The sequence below is a fragment of the Hippoglossus stenolepis genome, chromosome 9 (assembly GCF_022539355.2).
Source record: "Hippoglossus stenolepis isolate QCI-W04-F060 chromosome 9, HSTE1.2, whole genome shotgun sequence".
NCBI lineage: Eukaryota > Metazoa > Chordata > Actinopteri > Pleuronectiformes > Pleuronectidae > Hippoglossus > Hippoglossus stenolepis.
The window spans coordinates 15166740-15179410 of record NC_061491.1 but is presented as its reverse complement, the minus strand read 5'-3'; the positions used below and the strand labels follow the sequence as shown (position 1 = coordinate 15179410).

General features: G+C 40.8%; 2 protein-coding genes across 2 annotated transcripts; both read left to right on the top strand.

Annotated features, from left to right (window-relative positions):
- The first annotated feature begins 181 nt into the window (after window positions 1–181).
- Window positions 182–7579, top strand: rbm19 (RNA binding motif protein 19). The gene is made up of 24 exons (XM_035166117.2): window positions 182–340; window positions 628–810; window positions 896–1009; window positions 1239–1283; window positions 1924–2170; window positions 2737–3020; window positions 3122–3181; window positions 3294–3372; window positions 3487–3558; window positions 3824–4033; window positions 4125–4255; window positions 4361–4488; window positions 4565–4661; window positions 4782–4892; window positions 4987–5187; window positions 5282–5351; window positions 5474–5622; window positions 5703–5763; window positions 6003–6082; window positions 6174–6229; window positions 6546–6662; window positions 6762–6867; window positions 7018–7138; window positions 7229–7579. The coding sequence occupies exons 1-24, from the start codon at window positions 305–307 to the stop codon at window positions 7309–7311; spliced, it is 2841 nt and encodes a 946-aa protein (XP_035022008.2). The 5' UTR covers window positions 182–304; the 3' UTR covers window positions 7312–7579.
- A 118-nt stretch (window positions 7580–7697) lies between these two features.
- Window positions 7698–12574, top strand: plbd2 (phospholipase B domain containing 2). Its single transcript, XM_035166118.2, has 12 exons — window positions 7698–7951; window positions 8747–8840; window positions 8953–9111; window positions 9195–9295; window positions 9409–9623; window positions 10197–10291; window positions 10398–10558; window positions 10921–11016; window positions 11132–11203; window positions 11298–11450; window positions 11600–11762; window positions 11922–12574. The coding sequence occupies exons 1-12, from the start codon at window positions 7746–7748 to the stop codon at window positions 12090–12092; spliced, it is 1686 nt and encodes a 561-aa protein (XP_035022009.1). The 5' UTR covers window positions 7698–7745; the 3' UTR covers window positions 12093–12574.
- Window positions 12575–12671: the final 97 nt, after the last annotated feature.

The following is a 12671-nucleotide window of genomic DNA, read 5'->3' as shown; positions in this document are numbered from 1 at the left end:
TTACATGATCTTTTACAAAGAAGTGTTGGAGAGAAGGTTATCTATTTTGTTTCAATATCTCAGAAGAACAAAATTAACGGAGAATATTTATTTATTTTCCATTTAGACAGTGTATGAGTAGATTTCCCGGACCACACTCCATACCAGTTGGTGGCGGTAGTGCGCAATGAGAGTAACGCCACGAAGAAGAAGACGCTCCTCCTTCTCAACATGGCGGCCTGGTAGCACGTCCACGCTCGTCTGTTGACATTTATTCAAAAGCTTCTCTTCTGCTTCTGTAGTTGGATTAAAACGTGTTGTAACCATGTCGAGAATCATCGTTAAAAACCTTCCCAACGGGGTGAGTTGTCCGCCATGTTGTTTGTCAGCATAAAGCCGCATGTTGGTGGCGTCCACCTGCAGATGTGTTAACTCTCTCTCTCTCTCTCTCTCTCTCTCTCTCTCTCTCTCTCTCTCTGTGTGTGTGTGTGTGTGTGTGTGTGTGTGTGTGTGTGTGTGTGTGTGTGTGTGTGTGTGTGTGTGTGTGTGTGTGTGTGTGTGTGTGTGTGTGTGTCTCTGTCTCTGTCTCTCTGTGTCTGTGTGTCTTTGTGTGTGTCTCTCTCTGTGTTTGTGTGCGTGTGTGTGCAGATGAAGGAGGAGCGGTTCAGGTCCATGTTCGCGGCCTTCGGCACCGTCACTGACTGCGCTCTGAAGTTCACCAAGGACGGAAAGTTCCGCAAGTTCGGCTTCGTGGGCTTCAAAACCGAAGAGGATGCGAACGGAGCCCTGAAACATTTCGACAGGAGCTTCGTGGACATGTCCAGAGTCACGGTGAGACGTCCGCATCTCCTCCTCCTGTTGTGGTTGTTAATGAGATTTGTTCCACATGTGAACCCGTGGTTGTCGTTTGTTCCAGGTGGAGATGTGTAAAGCGTTTGGAGACCCCACTAAGGCAAAAGCGTGGAGTAAACACACGCAGAGATCAGGCCAGGACAAACCCTCCGTGACCGCAGACGCTGACAGCAAGAAGGTACCTGCACACACTAACCTAGAGAGAGATCACATCAAGTCTGGATCTCTGCGATTATCTCCAGAGGGAAACAAGGAGGAAAATCAACCCTGCGTTTTAATCATACTAAAAAGTCTTTCTATGTCATTATCTGTTGTAGCCACGGTGTATTCATTTGTCTTGGTGGAGTACAATGTTAAGTTCTGTCATGTCTTCTGAAAAATCTTGTCTTTATTAATTCTGTCTTCAGAAAAAGAAGGAACAGAAAAAGGAAGTCGACCCAGCACTTGGAATTGTGAGTTAATCCAGCAGCTACATTTGCTTGGAGTTTAATGTTAGTGATATAAGATCTGAATGTGGACGATATGTGAATCCTTTTTGGTCCCAACCAAAATGTGCACGTTGCATTGTGTTTAGATACCAGTGTGTGTCACTTCAAAGATTTCACTCTTGGATCAAATACCTACTGAGTTTAGTCTGTTTTTAAAAATGTAACATGTGAGAAAACAAGCTGCTTCTATAACTGTGTTGTAAACAAAAACATGTTTATGGTATTTCTTTCATTTTAGTAGCAAAACTCTAGTATTATATGGACAACAATAGCAACAATAAATAATCAGAGTATAACCAGCTCTTAATCACCCGTGCCACATTTGCATACTTTAGAGTTGAGTATACATTCATTTAATTTCACAGATTTATCAAGCCATCAATTCATTTTCAGCATTGACGTATCTACAACATCCATGTTCCTGTCTTTATAGTATACCTGTGAGAATGTCTTACTTTGAGGGATTACAGCATTATAGTTTACTTGTATTTAAATCTCAGGTTCATACTGCATCAGTCTTGCAAAATCCAATAAACATCTGTCTGCCTGTGATATTTGATCATTTGTTTACACATGCTGTTTTTTTATTTTATTCTTGTCTCAGCTGGAAGAAGACCAGGTGTTCAAGGAGTTTCTGTCAGTTCATCAGAATCGAAGCCAAGTACCGACCTGGGCGAACGACACTTTGCAGCAAACAGCTGATCCTCCTGACAGCGGACAGACAAAGACTCAGGGCAAGAAGAAGGTCGCTTCAGATGATTACCTCAACTTTGATTCAGAGCAGTCGGATGACGAGGAGGAGGAGAAGGAGGAGGAAGAGGAGGACGAAGAGGAAGATGATGAAAATGAAGGTTGGTAATACTGGGTCCCTTCCTCTCGTACACAGCTTAAAGCTTGGTCCCAGTTAAGCAGCTGGATCCTCTGAAGTCTGGATTTACAAGATACTTCAGGAAAATCCGTTAATGTACATTCACTATCAACGAGGTCTCAGTTGTAAACCTGCAAATATTCGACTTTAAAGTCTCATTTAAGGAGCACTTGGTTCAACCTGGCCTCAAGGTCTTTTCAAGAGCCAGTGTTTTTGAACCATGTACTTTGTAGGATGTAGCCCTCGAACTGGAACAACATTTATGGGATATGACAAAAAAGAAAAAACTAGGAGTAAGAATGAATATATGCATGTATATAGGATATGAATTATTACATAATATATTATAGTATGATCTACCATATATACATAGTAAAAGCAAACATTCACACAAACATACTCAAATAAAATACAATTTAACTTGTACACTTGCAATTGCAGTGTATGGTTGCCACAATTCTACATATTGCTGTTATAGACATTTTTACAGTATGAATGCAAAGATATAATCGACTGGATTAAATACGAGTGGCATGTTTTTGTTTTCAGGTGCCACTAAAGAAGCATTGAAGTCTGGTTTGTCAGATATGGATTACCTGCGGTCGAAGGTGGCACAGACAGACGACACCATGGAGGAGAGCGTAGAGAAGGATGAGGAGGAGGAGGATGATGATGATGAAGGAGGGGATGATGAAGACGAGGAGCCTGGTTCTGTGCAGCCTGCAGACAGTGCCTATGAGAGTGGTGAAAGAGAACACAGCTCCAAGACCAAACTTTCAGCTTCTTCTGAGGATAAGAAGCAGAAAAAAGTCAAGAAAACTGCCACACAGGAGGTGAGTGTTGAAAAACCTCCATCGTTACACATTAGAGCTCAGGACAGCACGGGGTTTGCTTTCAGTTTGTATTTGTTAACACACTCATCTGTTTGTTCCAGATGGAGCCAACGACAGAGTTCACAGTGAAGTTGAGAGGAGCTCCTTTCAACGTTAAAGAGGTGACTGAACACGAGTTTTGGGATTTCAGAGGTGCAGTGAAGATGCTCTGCTTTAAAACACTGAGGACATTTCAGAGACTAAAATATTTATTTTTATGTGTTACGTGAATAGCAACAAATTAAAGAGTTCATGACCCCGCTGAAGCCTGCAGCCATCAGGATCGGGAAGAATGAAAGCGGGAATAGAACAGGTAAGTTACTGAAAATGTTTTAATATGTTAGATGATGATGATGACAGTACTGTAAATGTCTATGTAGACTTTACACAGATGTAAAAACACAGATGTCTTATGTGTGTGTTTCAGGTTATGTGTACGTGGACTTACATTCTGAAGAAGAGGTGAAAAAGGCCTTGAAGAAGAATAAAGACTATATAGGTACTTATTTCTGTTCTGTACATAATGTTTTGCTGCATGTCATTGGAGATATGACAGGAGGTGGTGGTCAAAATATCTTCCACTGCTGGCTGTTAAGATTTTGTATAAACAATATTGAATACTCATTTGTCCCAGATTTGCTAATTGACAAACAAAGAGAACAATATTGTTAATTAAGAAAATGTCTGAGACCGTTGTGTTGACATTTTGTCTGCATTACATCTCCCTTGTCTTAAAATGTCACACGTTGTGTCTGTGATTTCAGGGGGACGTTACATCGAGGTGTTCTGCATCGATGGTAATCAGGGTAAAGGCAAGAGGGACCGAAAGGAAAAAGAAATTGACAGAAACTTCACCAGGACGCTCAAGGAGGATGAGGAGGAGGAAGATGTTGCAGAGTCCGGTCGACTTTTTGTCAGAAACCTGCCTTACACCTGCACAGAGGAAGAGATCAATGAGCTGTTTGCTAAACATGGTGAGAGAGAAAAAAACACGCACACAAGCCTGTCCCTGCAGAAATAAGTTCTCTCCTTTCCGAGTTTATTCTAAATTTACCATCTTTACAGGTCCAATATCTGAAGTGCTCTTCCCGATCGACAATCTGACAAAGAAACCTAAAGGGTTTGCTTTCATCACCTACATGATACCAGAGAATGCAGTGACAGCTCTTGTTCAGTTGGATGGACACATATTTCAGGTATTTGATCTCAAACAGATTTTTTAGATCTCTTCCCTAGAAGATGTGCACCTCTAGATATAGTAGATGTACAGGTTTAAAAGGTTCTGTCTCTCTTGCTTTTAGGGCAGGATGCTTCACCTGCTTCCCTCCACTGTGAAGAAGGAAAAGGCTGAATCCTCAGATGCTGGTGGTCCGGGCTCTTCAACTTACAAACGACAAAAAGATGCTAAGGATAAAGCTTCAAGTTCCAGGTAAACGTCCCAGGTCTCTTCTGCTTCTTTGTGGTTTTTCTTTAAAGTTACTCATGACCTTTCTGCTTCTTTCCAGTTCACACAATTGGAACACCCTGTTCGTCGGCACAAGTGCAGTGGCAGATGCTATTGCTGAAAAATACAACACCACAAAAAGCCAAGTTCTGGACCATGTGTGTGACACTGCATTCTATTTGTTTTTTTTATATATTAATGGTTATAACAGCATGTGCATTGTAAAGCAGAATACACATTAAGCATCCCTCCTCTTTGGTTATTGCCCTCCCCTGCAGGAGGCCAAGGGAAGTGTTGCAGTGAGGATGGCTCTGGGAGAAACACAAATCGTCCAGGAGACTAGACAGTTCCTACTCGACAACAGTGTCAGTTTGGACTCCTTCAGTCAGGTACTTTACATTACTTCACTGCTTTATGGAGCCTTTACTCTCGTAGCTATGGTTAATATTGTTGTGTGTTTGTGCCCCCCGCCCCGGTGTCCAGGCTGCAGCAGAGAGGAGTAAAACTGTGATCCTGGTGAAAAACCTTCCAACTGGAGTCTCTGTATCAGAGCTGGAGGAACTCTTCTCTCCTCACGGCTCTTTGGGTCGAGTGCTGCTGCCACCGTCAGGCCTCACCGGCATCATCGAGTTCCTGGAGCCGACTGAAGCAAAACGAGGCTTTACAAAGCTGGCCTACAGCAAGGTGTGTGTGTGTGTTGTGTTTCACCTGCATAGGCTGCCCATTCAGTGTGTGTTGAGAGGAGACACTGAAGACTTTTATTTCCTTCTTATTGTAGTTTCAACATGTCCCGCTGTACTTGGAGTGGGCACCTGTCGGCGTGTTTGTGGCAGCCAAACCAGAACCAGGTAGAATCCCTCCAACACAGACTCATAATCTTCCCACTCTTCTCAAATTTTGTTTTTTTTAAACATGCAGGAGATAAAATTAAATTGATATCTAAAATATGTATTGTATCTGTCTAACAAAGTACCAGAGAAAGAGGAGGCAGTGAAAGAAGACAAGAAGGAGGCGGAAGAGGAAGAAGAAGAGGAGGAGGAAGAGGAGGATTCTGCTCCTGGTTCCACACTTTTCATTAAGAATCTTAATTTCAGCACAACAGAGGAGAAGCTACAGGAGGTGGGTCATATTTCATTCATATGCAATATTGTAATTCATAAATACAACTCTGCTATATATCTTGTATTTGTCTGTTGTAGACATTCTCCAAATGTGGCAAGGTAACATCCTGCACCATCTCCAAGAAGAAAGATAAATCAGGTATCAAAAAGAAATGGAATCCCTCATCTGAAAATGAATATTGATTTATTGGAGTTTCATTTGTGAGAAAAACACTCAACAGTGCATTTGTCATATTTTTCTGCATTATCATCCAAAGTAAGATTACAGACTCACAGTGATTCTCTGAGAAGGGAATATCTTCCTCTCTGTGAATGTTGTCATGCTTAGGGAGAGCAGCTGGTGACTTAACCGCCCTGCGTTTTTCTTCTGACTCTCAGGAAAGATGTTGTCCATGGGCTATGGCTTTGTCCAGTATCAGACGGCAGAGGGAGCACAGAAGGCCCTGAGGCAGCTGCAGGTACCAGCTCCATTTCCACATTAAAACTCTTGTCAACCTTTCTCCACTACCTGGTTTTATGTACATTCTCTTATTCTCTACCGTCCTCCAGCACTGTTCTGTGGAGGATCACCAGTTAGAGCTGAAGATTTCTGAGAGAGCCACAAAGTAAGATTTAGTAAACATTGTTCAATAAAAGCTGCAATTGCATGTGTTTTTAAAAAACTGTGAAAGTAAAAATGTAATTAAAAAGGTAAAGTGGTAAATCAGGACTGTTGGGAACTAGTGTTTTTAGGTGTTCACAGTGTCATTATGACATGTTAACTCCTCTTGTGGAATTGGGCACTAAAATGATCAGTATTGGCTGAAATGTGCATAAAAGTAAAAGCTTTTCATTACTTTAACATGTTGATTTTGATGTTTTGTGGGTCATGTAAACTTTTCCTGTCGTCGCTACCCATTTAATCTTTTTCCCCTTGTGCAGGGTGACCGAGGTGTCCAGAAAGAGGAAGCAACTGGAGAAGAAGCCGACCGGATCCAAGATCCTTGTGCGCAATGTTCCCTTCCAGGCCAGTGTCAGGGAAGTTCGAGAACTCTTCAGGTAGGGGTCACACACAAACAACTTTTTTTTTTCGATGAGAGAAAGGTTGAGATGGAGATAATTCATTAACGCTCTGATTTCTTGCCTCTGTTCTCTCAGTACATTCGGAGAGCTGAAGACGGTCCGCCTACCGAAAAAAGCAGCTGGTACAGGGAAACATAGAGGCTTTGGCTTTGTGGATTTCCTCACCAAACAGGATGCAAAGGTTTGTGTGTGATTTTGATTTAGGTTCTGAAAGGTAATAGCCTAAAAGGTGCATATTTAGGGCACACAGAGCCCCTCCATTGCTACAGTATAGTAAGTTGTACAATATTATGCTATGATCTTAAATTCTATGTGCCTGTTTTCTCCATAGAAAGCATTTGCTGCACTGTGCCACAGCACCCATCTGTACGGGAGGCGCCTCGTGCTGGAGTGGGCCGATGCTGAGGAAACTGTGGAAACACTGAGACGGAAAACAGCCGAGCATTTTCATGGTAAATCTACATACAAATACTATCCATGAAATGATGTAATTGCTCTATACTCGGTTTTTTTTCATACAACTTATTTGTTCCTCATTTCAGTGGCCTCCAAAAAGCCGCGAAAGGCAGGAGCATTGGAGGAAATAATGGGAAAAATGGAAACTGAAGGGGGAGGGGAAGACTGAGGTCCCTGAACGTCTCTGTGGCTGTGAAACCTGCGACACAATCCTGACCAGTGCTCCTTTGTTTTTCTGTGAATAGGACTGTAAAGGAAATATGGACCTTACAGAAATGTGCAGAAGGAACTGGTGATAAATTTATCAGCTCATCAAAGTTTTGTGATAAAATTTGAAATCTTTGTATTTCTGAAATTACACACGTTTTTGTATAGAATGAACAACATGATCGGAGTGATGTCAGTTTTTATATAAAATTTTATTTCATGATCTTAAAGCTGTTTGTTACTTTATGTCTCATGTTGTGTTGTTGTGGCTGACATAAATAACCTTTAAAAAAAAAAAAATAACACAGGAAGAAGTCTTTTATTTTGAAAGTACGTTGTTGAGTAGAGTCAGGTGACCAGTCCCCCGCAGCATCATGTGACTTGGCTCATTTGAACATGGCGTCCAGGATAAACAAGATGTTTTCTGTGGGGAGTTTCAGCTCAGCTTCTGTAGCTTTCTACGTGTTGTGTTTAACGTGCGTCCGAGCCGAGATAAAGTCCGCGGTGATTGACGGGCAGAGCGGGCAGCTGTCTGTGGTGGACGGGTTTCAGAAGGACTTTGTAGCCTGGGCCAACTTCACTGATGACATCCAAACATCAGGGTGAGGAGAATGTGTCTGTGTATGCAGACGTGTTTTCTTAGTTATACTTTTAACATTTATAACCTTTCTCCTCCTTCCTTCTCTGTGCTGCTGGGCCAAGATATCAGCTGACATCACAAACCTATTGTCTAACTTATCTGAGTTTGGTAAAGCTTTGGCTGCAACTAACGAGAATTTTTATGATGAGTTAATATATCAATTATTTTTACTTTATTTGTTTTGTCTATAGTTCACTATAACAAAGGAAAATGCCCGACACACATTTCTCACTAGGCCCCTGACCGATGTGTTTTTTACGCCATATACCGATATTGGGAAGAAACAAAAAAATGTGATACAGAAATATTGGATGATAAATACACATTGTAAAAAAAAATGGCAATGTTTATAATCAAATTTATGACCAATATAACACAAATGCCACCAAATATATAGAATTTAAATTAATTTAATTTTTTTCTCCATTGTTAATTCTGTAAAATAAAAGTTTTGATGCAGTCAAACAAAAAACCCATATTTATGTGAAAGTCACCAATACAAAATTATTAAGGCTTGATATTTTACAATTTATATATAAATACTTGTGTGTGGAGAGGGACAGGTTAAATACAACCAATATGTGTGTTTTTTCTTTAAAATATGTTGTTTCCATACCCTCAAACATACACAACGATACGGATATGTCTCATCAGCAGTTTCTTTTTTTTGTTTTTTTATTTTTAAATTAAATTTGAAACCTTCACAAAGATCATATATATTTCGTCTTTTTTCATGATTCCAATATGCTCTCTCCAGCTGGTCTTTCTTGGAGGTCACTACCAGTAGTAAGTACAATGACAGTATCCAGGCTTATGCTGCTGGAGCAGTGGAGGCTGCTGTCACATCTCAGGTTGGTATCCACCCTCATTCTCCTGCTGTCATTGTGCTTTGCTTTGATTTAGATGTAGTCCAAAGGTTCTGTTTACTCACTTCGTTCTGCATTGCTATCCATGTTTCTGTAGCTCATCTACAAGCACTGGATGAACACGCTGATGGGCTACTGTGGGCCCTTTAAGACTCAGGCTGGTTACTGTGAGCGCCTTAAGGCTTTCATCACAACCAATCTGCAGTGGATTCAAGACCAAATAGAGAAAAATCCAAACTCACCGTACTGGTACCAGGTACTGAGCATTTGTAGGATGGATACAATCTCCTAAGGCCCGTGACAATATGTTTCAGTGTGTGTGTTTGTTTTTCCTGTCAGGTGCGTCTGGCCCTGCTGCAGCTGAAAGGTCTGGAGGATAGCTACAACGACGAGCTGTCACTTCCCATGGGGCCGCTCTCCTTCAATCCATTTGGTTTCCTGTTAGTGCTTATCGCCACTTTGTATTAATCAAACATGCTTTATCACTGTTTCTGAGATCATACTTCTTTTTCTTGATGTCTCACACATTTTCACTGATTCTCTGTCTGACCAGTCTCTTCCAGCTGGGCGGGGATCTTGAGGATTTGGAATCAGCTCTGAACAAATCAAGCCAAACGCGACCTCTTGGATCTGGTTCCTGCTCTGCTCTCATTAAGCTGTTGCCAAACAATAAGGAACTGCTGGTGTCACATGACACCTGGAACACCTACCAGGCCATGCTCCGTATTATGAAGAAATATATGTTTGACTTCAAAGTCTCTCCTTTAGGTACTTTACTGATTTGATTGTGTCTCTGGTTTTAGTCTCTTTTTATTATATTAAAGGAATAGTTCAACATTTTGGCCAAAATGCTTATATGCATTCTTGTGTTAGGGGAGAATATCAATTGCGCTCCCATGACTGCACAGTAAATATGTGGCCACAGCCGGTTAGCTTAGCTCAGCATAAAAACCGGAGGTGACCTCTAGCTTGGCTCTATACTGACTTCCTCAATTGGTGTCGGGGCAACATTTTCGCAACAAGATTCTGAGAAACAGTCTGTGACATAAAACCAAAACATTCTCTCTTCAGACTTTGGTTTTTGTGAGGATTAAACAATCAAGATATGTGTTAATAGAGTGAGGTTAAGAGATGTTGGTTGTTTGTCCTGGACAAACAACCAACAGAGTTCAATATAACTCCTGGCATAAAAGCAAACATGTTTTCCCAATATGTCAAACTATTCTTTAATCAGCTTTTTTTCCAGTTTTTCCTAACATTGAAAGCACCAGCAAAATATTGGCAGCTTTGTTATTTATATATGTGGGAATATAGTTTAAGGTTCTCTGTTTTCTTTTTCAGACAATTATTTTATTCTTGGGAGAATTCAGGCATTCTCATCTTACCCTGGTTCTATCTTCTCTGGAGATGACTTTTATATCCTCAGTAGCGGCTTGGTGAGAACTCCTTATGCTTGGCAAATGTAATACATGTAAAATAATACATTTCAGTATTTGAATATGTTATTTTATTAGGTGGACTTTCTTGGTCTTGTGTCTGCAGGTTACGTTGGAAACTACTATCGGCAACAGCAACCCTGCTCTCTGGAAGTTTGTGCAGCCCACAGGAAGCGTCATGGAATGGCTGAGGAACATTGTGGCTAATCGACTGGCTGTTACCGGCAAGGAATGGGCCGAGATATTCACCAAGTACAACAGCGGAACGTGAGTTTCACACACCAGAAAGAATTCGGCTCGCGTTACTTTTTAACCAGCACTAACACCACTTTGTTCAGATGTGATCCTCTCCTCTGTTATTTGTCTTGTGTTCAAAATTCCCACTGATGACAAGATTAGATGCAGTGTTATGTAAACTTGCACAGACATGTGGGTTGATGAGAGTAAAGGAAGTAGAAGAAGGCCAGTTGTAATCAGGAGTTCAGTGGTGTCATACGTCTATAATGGGGTCATCATGCTCTATGTTTGATGTCGTCTGCTGAGTCAGTTGATTCAACTTCAGTTACATTTACAGTAAATAAATGAAAGATAATCAGTTTGGACCATGTGTTTGCTTGTTTATTTTCTAGGTATAACAATCAGTGGATGATTGTAGACTATAAGTACTTTACTCCGGGGAAGACTGATATCAAGGAGGACCTCTTTGTTGTGTTGGAGCAGATTCCGTAAGTCTTTACATTCAACCTTTTAATCAAACCAACTGTATTTCTGCAGACATCTCGTTACGCTGTGACAACTCGTTCACTTAGAATAAGCTTTTCTCTTCTTGTAATGCTGCAGGGGACTTGTTGTTTACGCTGACAAAACTGAGGAATTGATGAAGAAAGGATATTGGGCCAGTTACAACATACCGTAAGTATCCAGTTAAAAAACAGTTTTTTATGTAAATGTGGTTGCATGTTTTCAGAATGTAATTTTTCTTTTGTTGGTTCATCCTTCTTTGTAGATACTACCCGGGCATATTTAATGCCAGCGGCTGCAATGAGCTTGTGGAGAAGTTTGGCCCGTGGTTCTCTCTGGAGCAGAATCCTCGGGCTCAGATATTCAGGAGAAACCAGACAGATGTTACAGATGTGGACTCAATGGTTCGCCTCATGAGGTAAGGTCTTTGTGTTACACAGGTTTGAGGTGAGCATTTCAGTCATTTGCTGGACTGATCTGCAAAATACGATTAAACTTTAACAATACATGATTACATTTTCATAGGAACATTTTATTTTACTTATGAGATGCTGTGTCCCTCCCCAGGTATAACAACTTCAAGGAAGACCCATTATCTAAGTGTGAAGGCTGTGATCCCCCTGCCAATGGAGAGAATGCGATCTCAGCTCGTTCGGACCTGAACTCTGCAAATGGAACCTATCCTTTTGGTGCCTTAAGGCAGAGATCACATGGGGGAACTGACATGAAGGTTTTTATTTAATTTTATCTTATGCTTTCTACTTTTATGCGTACTGAATCTTTTGTACATTTTTGGCTTAAATTAAAGTGACTGGTGTGTGAATTAGCTCTTTGCTAAATCAGCTGTATTGTGCGTGCGCTTATCGTGCATGTGTTTGCTCCTCTGCAGATGACCTCCTACGAGATGTTCCGAGACTATGGCATGGTGGCAGTGAGCGGGCCGACCTGGGACCAGGTGCCACCCTTCCAGTGGAGCACTTCCCCTTACAAAGACTTGATGCACATGGGTCACCCTGATACTTGGGCATTCAAGCCTATAAAAGTTAGCTGGACTACCTAATTGTTATTATACTATGTGTACAGGTAGCATGAACAAAACTGTCAGCTGTGCTGTTTTAAGTTTTGAAAAAGGGAAACGATACTTAAATTTTGTATGACATGTTTTTTTCTGAACACAGGACAAGTCCTGTTTAATTGGAGTATTGAACTCTTAGCAACAGAACCATCATTCTCACAATCTTACTAAAATGGTGTGTTATATCAGATTTTCATATTTTGTTTTTAAAATGTTGATTTCTAATGCAAAATGTGTGAATATGCAAACAACTGCGATCTGATGGTTTAGAAATGTATTTGATAGGTGGAAGCACAACTTGCTTTGGAGTAGCAGTACTGATATTGATGCACACTTTCTGTCCCACTAACAGCAAATAAGTTAAATGATTTTGAGTAATTCTGTTGTGATGCATTGTTTTAATGATCTATTTTGAAAGCTATTTTCTAAATAAACAGTGCCCTGATCATTGTCTTTTTTTAAATATACATTTGTGTCATGCTTGGTCTGTGTAATGCTGGTCAGTTTGATTTTACACGTTAAAAGAAACAATAATAGAACATTTGGAGAAAGAAAACTGAAATT